The sequence below is a fragment of the Rhinopithecus roxellana genome, chromosome 10 (assembly GCF_007565055.1).
Source record: "Rhinopithecus roxellana isolate Shanxi Qingling chromosome 10, ASM756505v1, whole genome shotgun sequence".
Taxonomy (NCBI): domain Eukaryota; kingdom Metazoa; phylum Chordata; class Mammalia; order Primates; family Cercopithecidae; genus Rhinopithecus; species Rhinopithecus roxellana.
The window spans coordinates 132,295,179-132,314,927 of record NC_044558.1 but is presented as its reverse complement, the minus strand read 5'-3'; the positions used below and the strand labels follow the sequence as shown (position 1 = coordinate 132,314,927).

General features: G+C 42.3%; 1 protein-coding gene across 3 annotated transcripts in view; it reads left to right on the top strand.

Annotated features, from left to right (window-relative positions):
• BCAT1 (branched chain amino acid transaminase 1) overlaps positions 1–19,749 on the top strand; it is a 137,469-nt gene that overhangs the window by 43,371 nt on the left and 74,349 nt on the right. For 2 of the 3 annotated variants that reach the window (XR_004059618.1, XM_030939161.1), the window contains exons 1-3: positions 2,561–2,684; positions 3,739–3,825; positions 11,586–11,786. Coding sequence is in view for 2 of the 3 variants with exons in the window: in XM_030939161.1 (XP_030795021.1) it covers positions 2,643–2,684; positions 3,739–3,825; positions 11,586–11,786 (330 nt within the window). In the remaining variant the exon portion in view is untranslated. Of the gene's footprint in view, positions 1–2,560; positions 2,685–3,738; positions 3,826–11,585; positions 11,787–19,749 lie in introns of those variants that run through there. The other variant, XM_010375452.2, reaches the window with a different exon arrangement.

Below are 19,749 nucleotides of genomic sequence, written 5' to 3'. Positions count from 1 at the left end.
CTGACTAATAGCACTTCTTGAATGAAGAAATTATATTACCCTACTGTAGGGAAAAATTTGTACTTCAGTGGAAAACTGAATTGTTTAGAGCAAACCTTTAAGGTTATCTGATTCTGATTCCATGGGCCCTTTCATTGGGTCTTACATAGTTTCATTGTTTTGAGTTATTTTACAGATAACTGATAGAAATGCAAAATAATTATTGCATGTAGCCATGCAAGTAAATTCTGAAGGTCAGGGTTCAGTTAACTTCTCTCCCCTACTGTGGAAGAAGCCAATTTCATTTGCATATTCATTTCAGCATTTCTGACCTATAAACATGCCTGTTCTTTGAACCAGTTTTTATATCTGCCTGGTAACTTCATTAAATGATTTAAGTAAACTCTATAATTTAGTTTATTTTATACCTGTATGACAGTCAGGCTTTTACCTTACTTTTGCTTTTTAAAATTATTCTTATAGCTCTCCCCAAGGCACTACTTGACTGGCCCTTTGGCTACTCACTAGCCCAAGCTCTATCCTCTTCTGCCCAAGGCAGCCCCAGGCTCTCTTTTGGTCCTTTGTTCCAGCCCTCCTTGGAGAAGTTCTTTTGTCCTGGAACTCACTTTCATACCAGGTGCTCTTCATCCCTTCTTCCTTTAGTAAATTTCTTTACTCTTTCAGATTTCTGCTCAAGGATCACTTGCTGAAAGCCTTTCCAGGCCTTTCTGAGTCAGTACAATCCATTATTAGAGGCTGTTGGAGCACAGGCAGCATTTGTTATAATTTTACATCTGTCTGTGGAATTCCTTAGTGCTTTCTAACACAATTAACACTTTTCTGTCTGGCTGGGGGTCTGATGGTATGCTCTCAATCCTTCCTCAGCAACTAGCCCAGTGCTTCCAACATGGTGAAGAGATACACCGTTTATAGTTTAGACAGATTTTTGAGTAGCAAGTACCTACTGCTCAGGAGACAGTTGGACTGAAAAAATATATTTGGGAGTCATCAGCACATAGGTGCAGCCATGAAAATGCACAAGAAGCAAAACCATTGGCAGAAACAAAATGAAGGCTATTAGAGACCTTATTTAGGTGGAATAATTGGACAGAAGCCCTTCATAGGAAGGAAATAGAAGCAGTTAATACAGATGGAGCTGGGCGCAGTGGCTCACGCCTATAATCCTGGCACTTTGGGAGGCTGAGATGGGTGGGTGGCTTGAGTCCAGGAGCTCGAGACCAGCCTGGGCAACATAGCAAAACACGGTCTCTACAAAAAATACAAAAATTAGCCCAGCGTGGTGACGCGTGCTGGTAGTCCCAGCTACTCGGGAGGCTTAGGTGGGAGAATTGCTTGAAGCAGGGAGGCAGACAGTTGCAGTAAGCCGAGATCCGGCCTCTGCACTCCAGCCTGGGCAACAAAGTGGACTCAGTCTCAGAACAACAACGACAAAACGTATTTTATAAGCGACCCTGGACTTGCAGGGACACTCACCACTCTATGGGGCAAGTGACCTGCCTGGACTCTGTGGTCTTTGGAGCTTGGGACCTCACCCCTGCGTAAGAGGCCTTTTTGTGCCTTGTATAAAGGAGAGGAAAAGTGTAGGTTTTCTGAGTTGATAAGATTAGAGTTACAGTGTATTATCAGTAGTGCTGTATGAAACCATTTCAGAAACCAGACCGGATTTAACCGCTTTCACCCAGAATAAACTGCCCTCCCCCTCTTTCCAAGATCAAGTCAGCCCGGGTTACCACTTCCTATTAATTTAAAAACCAGGAAGGCTCATAATTCAGGCTGACGTTGCCCCAGGAGAACACTGCATATAAGACAATAGCTATTCCAATCCTCCTTTCCCTTTTTAAACCAAGTAGTATTTCTAACATCACTTTTCCAGGCCTCTTTATATTGAGATCACGAGTCTACGTCGGAAAACTGTGAAAACAGTATGATTGGAGCTCTTGATGGTCTGCTTTGCCTGAAAACGATGAAAGGCATTGAGATCTTTGGGCAGAAACGGCGCTTAGAGAATGGGAGCCTGGTAGCCCCGTGACACCCCGAATTACAAACTCGGTTTGGGTAGGTGGCGCAGGGAAATCTAAAAACTGGATTCACGTTCTCCCCCTTCAGTTTGCACATAGGGGTCGGTGGCAGACATGAGCAGACGCACAAATGTCAATCCCCGCCCGCAAACTCTCGAGGGCACAAACTGCTTTTTGTCAGTTGGATTTGGAGTCTATGGAAAAGCTGCCCTAATGTAGTTTCTCCGAGGTTTCCTTAACCTTGACCGAGGGGCACTTCCCGGCCATTCACCTAGAGGTTGTTTAATAAACAAGGATGCCCGCGAAGTACCTGCGCTTGGAAAGGCGCTCGTTCGCGGCGCGCAGTCTCGGGCCACCTAAAGCGACCCGGGTGACAGGGACAACCGCTTCGGTTTTCGCGACTGCAGACAGACTGGGACCAGACGGTTGGAGGCTCCTCCCTAAGGGATGCTGGAGGGGTTGCGTCGTACCCTGCGCCTGGTCCTGGCGCACGGCCCCGGGTCGTGGTACCCAGCGCCCTACGGGCGGTGCGCCGGGGCTTGGCCACACCACCCGCTTTCGCGTCCAGCCGCGCGCTCCGTGCCACCGCCGCTCTCTGCAGCCCCGCGTCCCCGCAGCCTCTACATGGCCAGCCCGCTTCGCTCTGCTGCGGCCCTTGCCCACCAGGTACCTGGAACCCGGGCGTTTGAGGAAGGGGGGAGGATTGGAACCTGAGTCTCGGTAGCTCGCGGGCCTGGCCGGGCGCCTTGTCGCCGTTTCCTGCACCATCCTCCTTCGCCTCGCCCTCCATTCCGCCTGCAGCGAGGCGTCTCCTTTTCCCCCCATCCCTTCCCGAAATCTGGAGTCCCAGCCTGCAATCTCCGCCTCGGCGAGGTTCCCGCTGTCCAGGTCTAATACCCTCATGGGTGACCCCCTCCGGAGTGCTGCGAGGACCGCCACGGGAGACGTGAGGGTAGCCATGGACTCGCTCTGAGGGAGGAGGCGGGAGCTGAATCTCTGGGCTGCCACACAGCCACATCCTACGTGCCTTTGCCACCCCAAAATATTTTGACCGCAGCCTTCTGCCTCCTTGGATCGCTTTCTTCCCCACCCCCACCCCCGTAGTTATTTAGCAGATTGGGCATTAAAACAAATGTTTGCAGGTTTTCCCAATTAGTCCCGCTTCCCTGTGTCTTCATCTTTTAAATACCCCCTAATACCATGAGGTTTGAGGTATGGGGTGGGTGCTGCAGCATCGGAGGACCCTGCTGGTGGAGAAAATGGTTCACGCCAGTCCCCTTCCCCTTTGCAGGCTTGCTATTGTGCGTCTGTGATTGACAAGACCACGAGGCTGAGCGCGCCCTGGAGATTTTTCTATAAATGGCTTAACACCCCAGTCTAGACTATTTGCTCGGATATAAGGGAGACAATTGTTTTTTTGTTCTTTGCCGGCGAACCCTGGCTCTGTAGGGCTGACCTGGAATGTAACCAGTCTTCCCTGAGCCGGCGGAGGAGGACAAAAACCGCCGCGACCCCGACAGGGTGGGAAGTGCAGGGCAGCACTCCCAAGACGCGCTTGTTGGAGGTTCGGGCCTGGGTGCTTGGTTGTTTGAGCCTCCTTTTTGTGTTTGCCTGGGTCCTGGAGAGAAGCGCACGGTATCATGGTGAGTGTCATGTAGGTTACCCCGGGCCCCGCTCACCGACCTGCATTTACTTAATGGGGGTTTGATTCTTCTTTCAGGATTGCAGTAACGGATGCTCCGCAGAAGCAAGCATCAGAGAAGGTACCGGAGAAGGAGGATCAAAAGAGGTGGTGGGGACTTTTAAGGTAAGTTGCTTGCTAGGGGCTAAGTGTCTAAAGCAACATTCAACTGAATAAATCCATTTCTTGTTGAGATTTGGGGAAATTTTCACTGTGTGGGTTACCCAGTTTCTAGGTTGTGTTGTCAGACATTTAAAATTCCTCTCTTAGAGGAAGAAAAGCCATTTAGAGAGTGACAGTACATTCATCACAACAAAAATTATCTAACAGCTGATTGCTGATTTTATTTTAAGTCATACATTTTTCTTGAAAAATAGTCAATTCGTAAATATTAACCTAGATGTTTATCTGATTCCATACTAAGTACATCCCTTCACTCTACTGGTAGAAAAAGTTAAACTGTGATTTTTCTCTTTCAGCAGCACATAACACTCTACAGCGAAAGTGTTGCATTTTCTTCTTTTCTATCTGAATTGTGGGGTTTATATAGTAAATAGCTCATACTTCAAATAGTGAGAAACAATAAAGCACATTGAAAATTGTACAATGTAAGATATATTATTTTTTCTATGAGTCATTATCTCCTATCCTCCCTCCTCGTGGAGGTTTTAACTTCTTTTTATGCCTAGTGCTGCTCTTCTGCCTGTTTGAGTCACTGTCAATTGTCATCCATAGCACAGAGTGTCCTAATGATCTCACATCCTGGCGGTTCAGAGAGGGAAGGAAACTTGACTCATCAATTTCTCACACATTCAGCTCTCTCACAGTGTGCTAGAGACTGTGCCATGCATTGGACATCCAAAAGTGAATTCAAGATTAGGTCTCTACTTGCAAGGAATTTTTATTTTATTTTTCTTTTTTTCTTCTCTTGCTGTCATCTTAGCAAGGATATTTTAAAAAGCAAAATTAGAATATTGCAATTTCTTTTCTGTTTTTTTGAGACAGGGTCTCACTCTGTCACCCAGGCTGGAGTGCAGTGGCGCAATCTCGGCTCACTGCAATCTCTGCCTCCCAGATTCAAGTGATTCTCCTGCCTCAGCCTCCTGAGTAGCTGAGATTACAGGCATATGCCATCACACCTGGCTAATTTTATATTTTTAGTAGAGATGGGGTTTTACCATGTTAGCCAGGCTGGTCTCGAACTCCTGGCCTCATGCAATCCATCTGCCTCAACCTCCCAAAGTGCTGGGATTACAGGCATGAGCCACCAAGCCCCGCCTGAAGAATTCTTTGCAAAGAAAAATATCAACTCAAATGTAAATAATCGTTTTCTTTCTTTTTCTTTTTTTTTTGAGACAGAGTCTTGTTCTGTTGCCCAGACTGGAGTGCAGTGGCACCATGAATTAGGGATCGCTTTCGGCCTTGATCTCTCAGACTCAAGTGATCCTCCTAGCCTCTCAAGTACCTGAGACTATAGGCTTGCATGCCAGCAGGCCCAACTAATTTTGTCATTTTTTGTAGAGATGAGATCTCCCTGTGTTGCCCAGACTGGTCTCCAACTCCTGGGCTTACACAGTCTTTCCACCTCAGCCTCCCAAAATGCTGGGTTACAGGCATAAGCCACCAGGCTTGGCCATAAATAATGTTTTTATTTGTTAATTTAGATTTCTGTATATTAGGTTTTAGTTAGGGGAATTGCCTGTTGACACTCATGTATTTACACATCAAAACATGAGTCATGGTGGATGTATTCACAGCACATATGTAATAAGGCATGTGTAAAAATGATAGTGATAATTTAGGGAAGAAAAATGGTAGATTTTATAGACCATCTTGGTTTTTGATATACTTTTCTCTTTTTTTTGATTGATACATAATATGTGTACATATTTATGGGCTGCCTGTGATAGTTTGTTATATGCATACACTGTGTAATGATCAAGTCAGGGTCTTTGTGGTGTCCATCACCTTGAGTATTTAGCATTCCTATGTGTTGGTAACATTTCAAGTTCTCTCTTCCAGCTATTTAAAAATACGTAAAGCCAGGCACTGTGGCACACCCCTGTAATACCAGCACTTTGGGAGGCCAAGGCGGGTGGATCACTTGATGTCAGGAGTTTCAGACCAGCCTGACTAACATGGCAAAACCCCGTCTCTACTAAAAATGCAAAATTAGCCAGGTGCGGTGGTGCGCATCTGTCATCCCAGCTACTCAGGAGGCTGAGGCAGGAGAATCGCTTGAGTCTGGGAGGCAGAGGTTGCAGTGAACCAAGATCACGCCACTGCACTCCAACCTAGGTGACAGAACAAGACTCTGTCTGAAAAAAAAAAAAAAAAATACACACACACACACACACACACACACACACACACACACACATATATACATATAGAGAGAGAGCCTACATTGTTGTTAACTGTAATCACCCTACTCTGCTGTGAACAGTAGAATTTATTGCTTGTGTCTAACTGCATGTTTGTACTCACTGACCAACCTCTCTCCCTCCACCTACACCCTCCCCACCCCGCCATCTTCTGATATCTATCATTCTATTAATACTCTCTACCTCTATGAGATCAACTTTTTTTTACTTCTCACATATGAGTGAGAACATGCAATATTTGTTTTTCTGTTTTTTTTTTTTTTTTTTTTCCAGTGTTTGGCTTATTTTACTTACCATAATGACTTCCAGTTCCATCCACATTGCTACAAATGACACAATTTTACTCTTTTTTAAATGGCTGAATAGTATTCCATTGTGTATATGCACCACATTTTATTTGTTCGTTGACGGACACTTAAGTTGATTCCACATCTTGACTATTGTGAATAGTGCTGTAATAAACATGGGAGTGCAGATATCCCTTTGGTATACTGATTTCCTTTCCTTTGGAAAATGTCCAGTAGTAGGATTGTTGGTTCATATGGTCATTCTACTTTTAGTTTTTTTTTTTTTTTTTGGAAAACTTCATACCGTTTTCCATAGTAGATATACTGATTTACATTCTTACCAACAGTGTATAAGAGTTCTCTTTTCTCTGCGTCCTCATCAGCATCTGCTATTTTTTGTCTTTCTAATAATAGCCATTCTAACTGTGGTTGCTTTTGACAGATTTTTCTACCTTTCTGTTAATCTACATCATTTATAACATTTCATATTGCCTTTTGGTTCTCTCTTGAGTAGTTTTCATATTGCTTCTCCCCTCCCCAATTATGATGCAGTTATATTACAATGAGGATGCAGGTTTGCAGCAGGGCCTAGCAATGGGATACGTTGTTACACATCCTGGCAAATCTTTCTGTGGACTCTAGGATCCTCCTCCTTTGAAAGAGGTCAGCCATCTATTTCTTCCAGTTCCTTCAGCTTCACATATCTCCACAGAATGCAACACTGCAAATCTGTAGTTCTCTTCATCTTTATTAGATTTTAAAAGAATATCTTTAAAAGATGAGCATGGTGCCTAAGGCTTTAAGGCTTTCCAAATGGAGTAAGAATAATGCATAGGAACCTAGAATAAAGTTATTAAATGTCTGATACAGTTGTAATGCAGACTTGATTTTTGAAAAGTGTGGCCAATGAAGAGAAGAGCAAATGTGCTATACGACGGTGAGCAAAAGGTGTTGACAGGCCGGGCGTGGTGACTCACCCCTGTAATCCCAGCACTTTGGGAGGCTGAGGAGGGTGGATCATTTGAGGTCAGGAGTTTGAGACCAATCTGGCCAACATGGTGAAACCCCGTCTCTACTAAAACTACAAAAATTAGCCAGGTGTGGTGACACGTGCCTGTAATTCCAGCTACTTGGGAGGCAGAGGCATGAGAATTGCTTGAACCAGGGAGGTGGAGGTTGCAGTGAGCTGAGATTGCACCACTGTACTCCAGCCTGGGCAACAGAGAAAAAAAAAAAAAAAAGTGTTGACTGAACCCTGGCTGAAACAGTTCTCAGGTGCTTTCAACAAATTTACACTTCCCTGTCCTGAGCCTCCCTATTTCAGAACAAATGATTACCCAACTGCAAACTTTGAATTAGGAAGTTGTTTTTTATATGCCCTGTTTTTGTCCTTATTTCTTGCCATTTCACAATCAGTTATTGTGGCATTCCAGATTCTTCCACAAACATATGATGTGAAACATCCTGACTTCGATGTCATCAGGGAATGTGGAGCATGGGAAAGAGACAGATTAATTATGCAGAAGAAAGTATCATTTGACAAAATATTTTTATGTATCTTTGGAAAGGAAATCTAGAAAAAGAAAATAGTTTTTAAAGAACACGGATAAAAATTGTTTATAAAATTTGTTTCCTTTAGGAAAGGAATCGTTCCCTTAAAACTACATTTCATATCTGCCCCAAATGAGTCGCACATCTTCAGCTAATATTGCTTGTTTACGTTTGAACTTTATTCGACTCTATCACCTAGTAATTTAGTATTCCTAGGTAATTTCTCTTTGAGCTCGGGTTAAAAGTTGTTATTTTTAGTTTCCAGAGTTGCAGAAAATTTTTTTTCAAATAGAGGGAAGTTCATGATGAGATTTTGAAGCCACCTAATTGTATATTACTTTGAAAAACTGGATATAGGCTGGGCGCGGTAGCTCACACCTGTAATCCCAGCACTTTTGGAAGCCAAGATGGGTGGATCACCTGAGGTCAGGAGTTTGAGACCAGCCTGGCCAACATGGTGAAACCCCGTCTCTACCCAAAATACAAAAATTAGCGGAGTGTGGTGGCATATGCCTGTAGTCCCAGCTACTTGGGAGGCTGAAGCAGGACACTCACTTAAACCTGGGAGGCAGAGGTTGCCGTGAGTCCAGATCACATCACTGCCCTCCAGCCTGGGTGACAGAGTGAGACTCCGTCTAAAAGAAAAAAACAAAACGAAACAAAACAAAACTGGATATAGGGCCATGCTTAGGTACAAATCAGAAAGTTAGAGGTTGCTATTCATATCATTAAGAAATAATGTGTCTTATGAAAGAATGTAGCAGTTTACTGAAATATAACTCATACCTAGTAATGTAATAATTTATCTTTAATTGTCAGAAATTTAACTGATATTATGAAGTTCTAATTATAAGAACACTTATTTGAGGTTAAAAATGATCTTATTCTATCACTGCTTTGCCAGTAATTTGATCTCTCTGGAATAGTGCATTATTGTCGGTCCTGTGGGTATTTTAAGTAGTCTTAGTAGTCTTAGTAGAAGAAAATTTGCATTAAGTTTGTCTTACTGTATTGATATGGCTCCAAATGTTTCTTAGCCCAGGGTCCTCCCTATTCACTGATGAAAGCTAACTATGGCAAATCAGATGTTTATTGCCCAAGAATACTGTGAAACTATTCATGTAATAAAAAATTTGTGTTAGAATTTCACTCTCTTTAAATCCTGGACATCTTCTGTGCGTGTATCTGAAAGCAGGCAGACATCTTCAGTATTTAAGAAATCCTTTGCTATTCTGTGTGGTAGGCACTGTGTTAGCTTTGGAATTCAACTGTGAATACTCTAGCCAGACTTCTTGTCTGAATAGTCCAGAATCGGGGTCGCTAAACTTTCTTTCTTTTTTTTTTGAGATGGAGTTTCACTCTTATTGCCCACACTGGAGTGCATTGGCGCGTCTCTGCTGACTGCAACCTCTGCCTGCCAGGTTCAAGCAATTCTCCTGCCTCAGCCTCCCAAGTAGCTGGGATTACAAGCGCCCACCACACACCCAGCTGATTTTTGTATGTTTAGTAGAGACAGGGTTTCGCTGTGTTTGCCAGGCTGATCTTGAACTCCTGACCTTTGGTGATCCACCCGCCTCGGCCTCCCAAAGTGTTGGATTTACAGGGTGAGCCACTGCGCCTGGCCTGCTAAACTTTCTTAAATGGCTAGATGATAAATATTTTAGGCTTGAGGGCCATCAGGTTTCTGTTACAACTAGTTGGCTGTGCCGCCATTGAAGATACAAGAATGGTATGACTATGTTCTAATAACATTTTAATTCCCAAACAGGCCAGCTGGTTGCATTTGATCTGCAAGTAAAGTCTGCCTGACCCCCTACCTAGTCCAGAGGATAACGGGAGAGAAAAGGGATTCAAAGATAAAAATAATTTAGCTGGAATATATTTCTTTAAGTAAACTTATTATACTCAGTGAAGAATCTTAATATTTTTACTTGAATTTAATAGTGGTAAAACAGGCTGGGCACAGTGGCTCACGCCTGTAATCTTAGCCCTTTGGGAGTTCATGGCAGGCGGATTGCTTGAGCGCAGGAGTTCAAGACCAGCATGGGCAACATAGTGAGTCCCTGTCTCTAAAAAAAATACACAATGGTAATAATAATGGTAGAACAAAGTCAATTTTTTATTGAAACTTTTTTTGAAAAGTTTTTATTGAAACTATTGAAAATTTTATTGGCATATTACAAAGTAGCATTAGTAGACTAGCTTGAACAGTACAGTAATATTCTATCCTTAATACCTTTTGCGTCATTGTAATATGAGCTTTCTGGTTGTTTTAGAATGTTTCCAGCCTGAATCCTATTCTAAAAATATAATTTACTATCATTCATAATATATCAAATGACTCAGGTAGCTGCAAGGCAGTGAATTAAACAGAATTAGATCATTTTAAAATAATGATAAGAGCTGATGATGTAAAGTGAAGGTCTGTATTTAATTTGGGAGGGAAATGACTATTTTTGTATATTCAAAGAGATGGAGTTTGACATCCCATCACAACTTGTTGCAGGTTGAACTTGCCCCTGTTTTTTTTTTTAACTGATCAAAAAGTTCCTTCCCTTGTGTTTCTTTTTTTTCTTTTTTCTTTTCTTTTCTTTCTTTCTTTCTTTTTTTTTTTTTTTTAGACGGAGTCTTGCTCTGTCACCCAGACGGGAATGCAGTGGCGCGATCTTGACTCACTGCAACCTCCACATCCCGGGTTCAAGCGATTCTCCTGCCTCAGCCTCCCAAGTAGCTGGAACTACAGGTGCATACCACCACGCCTGGCTAATTTCTTGTATTTTTAGTAGAGACAGGGTTTCACCGTGTTAGCCAGGATGGTCTCAATCTCCTGAGCTTGTGATCCGCGTGCCTCGGCTTCCCGAAGTGCTGGTCTCCTGTGTTTTTGTCAGCATTCCACAGCTGCTATAAAGTTGGTGGTGGTATCGCATGCAATTTGTATACTTAATGTTTGGCCATTTGCAATGGGCAAACTGGCTGTGTGGGGAGCTGGTGAGATGCTGCTTGTGGGGAGTTGTTTCCTATTACTCTGATTTATCTTTGTTTAAATAAGAGTTCCTTTGTTCACTGTTTCCTCCACACAGAACAGAGGATTTCTATCTTACTGTTCATTCTCAACTTTCCTGTTTTCAAAGAGGAAAACATTTGCTTCACTTCGCTCATTTCTTCTCCAGTGCACCCAGAGGATTTTGAAGGCTTATGCCAACAATTCTTTGGGGCAGTTGGAGTGTAACCATTGCTAAGTAGCAGTTCAGTACTTTAATGACACTCATTTTAGTTTAACAAATCATTGTGAGTGTTGCCATTTTTTATTAGGGAAAACATCTCTTTCTTCTTTTCCAAATACTCAACATGAGTCCTATGATGAGAGTGAAAAAGGGTTGTATTCTTTTTTTGTATCATCTTACCCAATCTGCTATTTTGTCCCTCTTCTATGTATCACTGGAATTTGGTTCTGATATTCTATGAGGCAGTGTACATTGCAGAGATTATGAATAACTAGCCGAATTCTGAATGCAGGCATGATTTGTTCAGCTCAGAGTGTTAAATTTCTGTGTTAGCTGCCAACATTTAAAAGTCAATTGATTTCCCTTTTTGCCCTCTGTGTCATCTAGCCAGCGAATGCTCAGTAACTTTTCTTTAAATAGTGATGATTTTTCTTCCTCAGGCTAAAGACCTAATAGTCACACCAGCTACCATTTTAAAGGAAAAACCAGACCCCAATAATCTGGTTTTTGGAACTGTGTTCACGGATCACATGCTGGTGGTAGAGTGGTCCTCAGAGTTTGGATGGGAGAAACCTCATATCAAGCCTCTTCAGAACCTGTCGTTGCACCCTGGCTCATCGGCTTTGCACTATGCAGTGGAAGTAAGTACATGGGAATTAAAGAGAGTGACATGCTTGCACTTCACTGTGGGTACTAAATAGCTTCTCCTGCTAAAATAGCTCTTGGGCAGTGTGGGCTTTATCATATTTACCAGAGAAAACCGAAAATGTCTTTAAAAATTTTCCTGTAGACAGTTGGATTGAAGATAAATCTTAGCAGCTAATTTTTCAGATAATCTTGTATTTTCTGTGATGTCAATAAAAAATTATTTAGAGCAAACAGAAAGGACAACTGGTGGGAAAATTGGCAATTAAAAAGCCAGCACTGTTGATATTTTAATAAGTCACCTCTCTTCTTAGATCTTCTAATAATTGAGAAAGAGTCATTGAGAACAATATTATGATTAGATTTTAATGTTCACTCCATGTTTTCATGACCAGCAATAATGTCTAGTTATGCATGTTAAGGAACATGTAATTAAATGTCCTCCTTCAGGCATGAATTGAAATAATTATAAGCATAAAATGTTTAGAGAATTCTTTCCCTGGTCCTTTTCAGGACACACAGTTAATCAGATGCACAGTATACTTCCCATTGTCTTGATTCTCATTGTATTTTACTTTTCAATGATTTGGACATCTTTCCCAGAATAATAGGGGTGCTGGAAATAATAATAGTCTTCCTATTAAGTGTTAAAATATGGTAACAGTAAAATATTAATAGACAAAATGATAAAATAATGACTTTTGTTTATTGAATTCCTGTAATACATTCTGTATTATGTTCCGTATAGAATCATCTCATTTAATTACCTTCAGTGAGAAGGCATGTGATTAAGCATTCAGATTCTGAAAGTCAGACTTCTTGGGCTCAAATTCAGTCTCAGTTGCTCCGCAGGAACCTTTATGACTTGGGGAATTTAATCATTCGTGCTTTAATTTCTTTATCTATAAAATTGGGGTAGTTATAATACCTATCTTATAGTGATCTCATAAGTATAAAATAAAGTAATTTAAGAACGTACAGTCATGTCTGGCACATAGTGAGAGCCCAGTTGTTAGCAATAATAATTAACCCTTGAAGCAGTGGTCTCATCCATTATAAAAGGAGGCTCAGAAGAGTTGCTTCCTGACTAATATTACACAGCATTAAGGGTGGAGCTGAGGTTCCAATGAGAAGCTTCTTTCTGTTATATAACCCCTAAATGTATACACCAAAATTACTAGGATGCTTTTGCAGTTAACTCCTTCAAAATTATAAATTCATATAATTTTGAAAGGTATTCACAGTCCATATATATCCACAAAATGTTGAATTTAGGAATCTAAGTTTCTGTTCCCATCTCTTCCTCTTAGGTCAATTTGAATGAGTTCTTTCATTATTTCCCATAAGCCTTCACCATGTCATAAGGTATAATAAAGAACAAGTGAAATAAAGTGCATTTCTTTCTTCCTTCCTTCCTCCCTCCCTCCCTCCCTCCCTCCCTCCCTCCCTCTGTCACCCAGGCTGGAGTGCAGTGGCACAATCATGGCTCACTGCAGCCTCAACCTCTTGGGCTCAAGCAATCCTTCTACCTCAGCCTCCTGAGTAGCTGGGACCACAGACACATGTCACCATCTCTGGCTAATTTTTATATATTTTGTTGAGACTGGGTTTTGCTGTGTTGCCCAGACTGGTCTCAAACTCCTGGGCTCAAGCGGTCCTCTTGCCTTGGCTTCTTCAAGTGCTGGGATTACAGCCATGAGCCACTGCACCTGGCGATGTGGTTTTAAATTTGAAAGAAAGAATATGCCCAAGCCCAAGTCACTGGTTCTCACACTTAATATGCATCAGAATCACCTGGCTACACCTCCAGAGTTTCTCATTTCTAACACGTTTTCAGGTCACGTTAATTTTGTCGCTCCAGGAACCACATTTTGGGAATTGCTGGCCTATGGGAAGTAAATGAGAAGTGATTTAATGTCATTTCTGGAAGTTAAAAAAGATTTTGGTGGTCACTGGTTTTTGAAAACTCTTTGAAGACTGGGTGGGGTGGTTCATACCTGCAACTTCAGCAGTTTCGGGGAGACGGGGTTCTTGGGAAATGAGCCCTCGATGCACTAGATCTGGTGCTATTTCCACGTAGATAATGTCAGAGTTGTTCAAACCAGAGGGCCTCCATCCTGAATAGGGGCTGGGTAAAAAATGGCTGAGACCTACTGGGCTGCAACATGGTGAGACTCTGACTCTGTTAAAACAAACAAACAAACAAACAAAAAAAACCCTCCTCTTTGGCCATCTGTTTAGATGAGTTGGAATTCATTCTACTTTGATTAGTTTTGCCAATTTAGATTTTTGGAATTAGGGTAGTTTTAAAAAAAACTCTCAAATTACTGTTATCTTTTGTTAAAAACCAAAATCTTTTATTATTAGTCTTCTGCTTACAAGTATAATAAATGTTTTGTATTAATAACTGGATTGTATATTACGTAGTTACCACCATGTAACAAAATTAATAGCTTAAAATTACAAGCATCATTTTTAAATTATTTTTCATGTTTCTGGGGTTGACCAGGATGGCTAAGTGGTTTTGGCTTGGGGTCTGTCACATGGTTGCTGTCACTGGCTGGGGTTAGAGTCAGCTCACAGGCTTCCTAACTCATATAGCACCGGTGATAGTGTCTCTTAGCATGCTAATGCTTCATAATTTGTGTATAATGAACAGTGAGGATGACCAGAGGTCACTTTCATTGCCATCTGGGCTGCAAAACTCAAGGAGTTGAAGGCTCTTCCGGCATTATTTGTTCTCCATGTGGTCTCCTCAGCATGGTGGTCACAGAGTAGGCAGCCTTCTTATGTGCTGACCTAGGGCCCAAAATCCATATGTCTCAGCTGACTGAGCCCAGATGGAAGCTCTATTGCTGTTTACGCTCTAGCCTCAAAATGACTCTTTCAGGAAAAATGGTCCAACGGAGTTTTCCCTCTACTCTCACACCACCACAACAGTAGTCAACATAGGAGACTTCTGCGACCAAAGATGTGGGGATTTCTCCCCACCACCGAGCAGTGAACCCCAGCTGGGTGTCCTCCAATTCAATTCCCACACTGTTGTTACAGGAACAGGGTCCCAATCCAGACCCCAAGAGAAGGTTCCTGGATGTTGCACAAGAAAGAATTCAGGGCGAGTCCATAAAGTAAAAGAAAATTTATTAAGAAAGTAAAGGAAAAAAAGAATGGCTACTCCATAGACAGAGTAGCTGTGACGGTGGCTGCTTGGCTATTTTAATGGTTATTTCTTGATCATTTGCTAAAGAAGGGGTAGATTATTCATAAATTTTCCAGAAAAGGTATGGGCTATTCCTGGAACTGAGGGTTCCTCCCCTTTTTAGACCTTGTAGGTTAACTTCCCATCATTGCCATGGCCTCTGTAAATTGTCATTACACTGGTAGGCGTGTCTGTTAGCATGCTAATGCATCATAATTAGCTTATAATGAGCAGCGAGGATGGCCAGAGATCACTTGCATTGTCATATGGGATTTGGCAGGTTTTGGCTAGCTTCTTTACCACATCCTGTTTTATCAGTGGGGTCTTTGTGACCTGTATCTTGTGCCAACCTCCTATCTCATCCTGTGACCTAGAATACTAACCTCCTGAGAATGCAGCCCAATAGGTTTCAACCTTGTTTTACCCAGCCCCTAATCAGGATGGAGTCGCTCTGGTCCAAATGCCTTTGACATTATGCACCTGGAAATAGCGCCAGATCCTGTGGGTTGGGGGCTCATTTCCCAAGACCCGAACCACCCCAACCCGGCCCAGACACCAGTCACAAGTCCTGGCCTCTGGAATGTCTGACTGACTGGTGTCAAGTTGGAGTTCCCATGACCCCCTCTTCTGGTTTGATTAATTTACTGGAGTGGCTCACAAAACTCAGGGAAACACTTAGGGTTAGTGGTTTATTATAAAGGATATTGCAAAGTGTACAGATGAAGCGATGTGTAGGGCGAGGTATTGGGAGACGGAGTGCAGGGCTTCCATGCCCTCCCTGGGTGTGCCACCCTCTAGGAACCTCCATATATTCCACTATCCGGAAGCTCACTGAACTCATTCTTTTGGGTTTTTATGGAAGCTTAATGTCAATATTCATTCCCCTGGGGTGTGAGGCAGGACCCTCACTGGAGAGGGTTTTTTATTTTATTTCATTATTTTTAAAATATAAGATTGGGTCTTGCTATGTTGCCTTGGGTGGTATTGAATTCCTGGGCCCAAGTGAGCCTTCCACCTCTGCCTCCCAAAGTGCTGGGACAACAGGCATGAGCCACCCAGCGCCTTTGGAGAGGATCTTAAGACTCACAGTCAGAAAGAAGGACAGGAGGTCAGAGAGATTCTGCTTCCTGCCCCTGAGACCTAACACACCCAGCATTATAACAAAAGACTGTAACAAGGGCTGTGGGAGTTACCAGCCAGGAACTGTAAATCACACAGTATTATTTCTGCCTTACTCTTATCAGTCATGATGGTTACAAAGGGCTGTCCAAGTTCAAAAGGAGGAAAAAAGCACTCCACTTCTTGATGAGGAAGGTCAGGGTTCTGGAAGACCATGGGGGACTGGAAACATTGTATGGCTATTTCATGGAAAATACAGTCTGCGAGATACATCAGTGATAAATGGGGAGATAGTGGATGTATTGTTTTCCTCTGAGTGCCAGATTGGGTTCTAGGATTTCACAGGCCAGATATTGAAGTGACTGCGTTGTCTCGGTTATATACCTTGGGGTTCGTCATTTCATGCCAGGAGAATTTAGGACAAAGACTCACACTAGAAGTTTAAGAGTGGAGGTTTAATAGGCAGAAGAGAAAGAGAAACAGCTCTCTCTGTAGAGAGAGAGGGATCTTCGACTGGAAAAGACCATCCAGCTTCGGATGAGCTGGATTTTATAGTCAGGTTTGAGGAGGAAGTGTCTGATTTACTCAGGGCTAACAGATTGGTTTGATGAGGTATGACGTTTACATAGTGCACTGGGAAGTCTGGTTGCCCCACCCTAATCTTTTTATGCAAATGGGCTTTCCAGTTGATTGGCGCCATCTTGTCAGCTCCTTACTGTACAGGTGGCTGACAAAGAGAAGGGAAGATGGAGCCACCATCTTGAACATGATTGACACAACTGTGGGTATCTATGTCTGCAGCTCTATTTTACAGGCTGCTCTTCATTGGAAAGGGTCTGCTTTTCATTAAAACAAAAACCGTACTGAGGACTCTCGTACCCTCACTATCTGCAGGTGATTTCTTCTTCTTTTTTTTTTTTTTTGAAACGGAGTCTCGCTCTGTCGCCCGGGCTGGAGTGCAGTGGCCGGTTCTCAGCTCACTGCAAGCTCCGCCTCCCGGGTTTATGCCATTCTCCTGCCTCAGCCTCCGAGTAGCTGGGACTACAGGCGCCCGCCACCTCGCCTGGCTAGTTTTTTCTTTTTTTTTTTTGTATTTTTTAGTAGAGACGGGGTTTCACCGTGTTAGCCAGAATGGTCTCGATCTCCTGACCTCGTGATCCGCCCATCTCGGCCTCCCAAAGTGCTGGGATTACAGGCTTGAGCCACCGCGCCCGGCCAGGTGATTTCTTCTTAACTCCTGTATCATCATTATTACAGTGTCATAGGAATCTAGGAAGTGTGATTGCCTTGTGGAGAGAACTTTAGGGTCCCTGGATTTTCTCACCAATCACATTCATTTCATTCCCTGTTTACCTGTTTAATAAATGTTGAGTGGCTACTATATGCCCAGGACTGTGCAGGGTGCCCGGAATAGGATGGCAAGCAAACCAGCCATGACCTTGCTCTCAAATAATTGTTTTCTTTCTTTCTTTCTTTTTTTTCTGAGACAAGGTCTTGCTCTGTTGCCCTGGCTGGAGTGCAGTGGCCTGATCTCAACTCACTGCAACTTCCACCTCCTGGCTTCAAGAGATTCTCCTCCCTCAGCCTCCCAAGTAGCTGGGATTACAGGTGCGCACCACCACACCTGGCTAATTTTTGTATTTTTAGTAGAGACAGGGTTTCATCATGTTGGCCAGGCTAGTCTCAAACTTCTGACCTCAAGTGATCTGCCTGCCTCAGTGCCACGCCTGGCCTGTTTTCTATCTTGTTTTTTTTTTAACCCCCACGTGGAAACTTAGGCAGGGATTTTATTTCAAAGAGTTTCTGTCCAAATACTGTGGTGAAACATCTATTCCATTTATGTTTCAGGCTTCACATGATTCAGTGTCAACCTGACTTTTAAGTTCAATAGTAGTTTCATTTTTTAAATGTAAAATTGAATAAGAGTAATATCCTTGAACATGTTTCTCCTCCAATCATCGGACCTATTGAGTCTAGAATCCATTTTATTTTGAGAGCTGCAACTACATGTGGTTTCTGTTAATATCTGAAAGTAATTTTTAATATCTCAAGGTTTCAAATAGTGATAATTGTGAAGGTTTCAAGTAGTGGGGGAGAGACGTGAACTGTGAGTAGGGAACGTGGATTAAAGGAAATGAAAAGTTGATAATAGGCACTTCATTTTCAGGTTTAAATAAATATTTAGTGAAATAAAGCATAATTTTAAAAAATGGATCAGACATGCATGTACTATTTAATGTGTACTAATAAATGAATGCTCATAGTTGCCATCCAGATAAAGAAATAGAACAGTCGAACATCACAGAAGCCCTCGCGTGTCCCATTCAGATCACAAACTCTATATCTTTCTACTGGTAACCGGTATCCTTACTTTTGTGATAACCTTTGTTTGCTTTCCTTTATGGAGTGTGTGGATTCTTAACACTATAGTTGTGCCTCTTTTTGAACTTAATGTAAATGAAAAAATAAATATATATTGTGTGTGTGCGCGCATGTGTGTGTGTGCTTGCGCACGTGTGAATACTCCTTATTGTTTGAGCTTAGTATTATGTAAGATCTATCCAGGAAGGACCAACCCTAACATTTGTGGGGCCTGGGACCTAAATATAGACAGAGATGACATGGTCCACTCCATATCTGTTCCCATCCCAATTCTGCCCTGTGCTACAAGGGGTCTTGCAGACACTGCATAGATACCCATACCACCTGCAGGCAGATGACCTTTGCCTGTCCTTTGGACTTAGACCTGGGTACCCTACTAGTGGTGTCTGCTCTTGGGATGATAAACCTAAGGAGCACATCAAGTTTATATATATATATGTTCTTGGTGAAACAGTAACAATTATTATTTTTATTAAATCTTGGCTCTTGAGCAAATGTCATTTTAATATTCTGTGTGATAAAATAGCAATGTCACATAAAGTACTTTTACATACTTAAGTACAATGGTTGTCTCAAGGAAAAGCAGTTATGTGATTGTCGTGAGTTTGTAAGTGGAACTACTCTTTTCATCGAGCACCATTTTTACTTGAAAGAACAAAGTATGAATATGAATGCAGATTTGGCCATTTGGCAGATTTTATTTATTTATTTTTTTGAGACAAGGTCTTGCTGTGTCACCCAGACTGGGGTGCAGCTCACTGCAGCCTTTACCTCCTGGGCTCAAGTGATCCTCCTACCTCACCCTCCTTAGTTGTTGGGACCACAGATGTGCACCACCGTGCCCAGCTAATTTTTAAATTTTTTGTGGAGACGAAGTCTCACCATGTTGCCCAGGCTGGTCTCGAACTCCTGGACTCCAGCAGTCCTCTCGCTTCAGCCTCCCAAAAGTGCTGGAATTGCAGGCGTGAGCCACGATTCCCAGCTTGCCTTTTCATATGTTTATTGGGTTGCTAAATATGTTCTTATTTAAAGTGCCCACTTGTTCAAGTTTTTTGTTCACTTTTTTATTGCTGTCTTTATAATTTCTTGATGACAAGAAACACATTTAAATTAAAGGCAGTTTTGTTAATCTGCCTTATGTTTGGAATTTGTTGTGTCTTTAAAGACTCTTTTCCTGACCTTATATTATAAAGACATCCTATAGTATTGATGTTATCATTCAGAGTTAGGTCTGTAATCCTAGAAGTTGATTTTTGTAT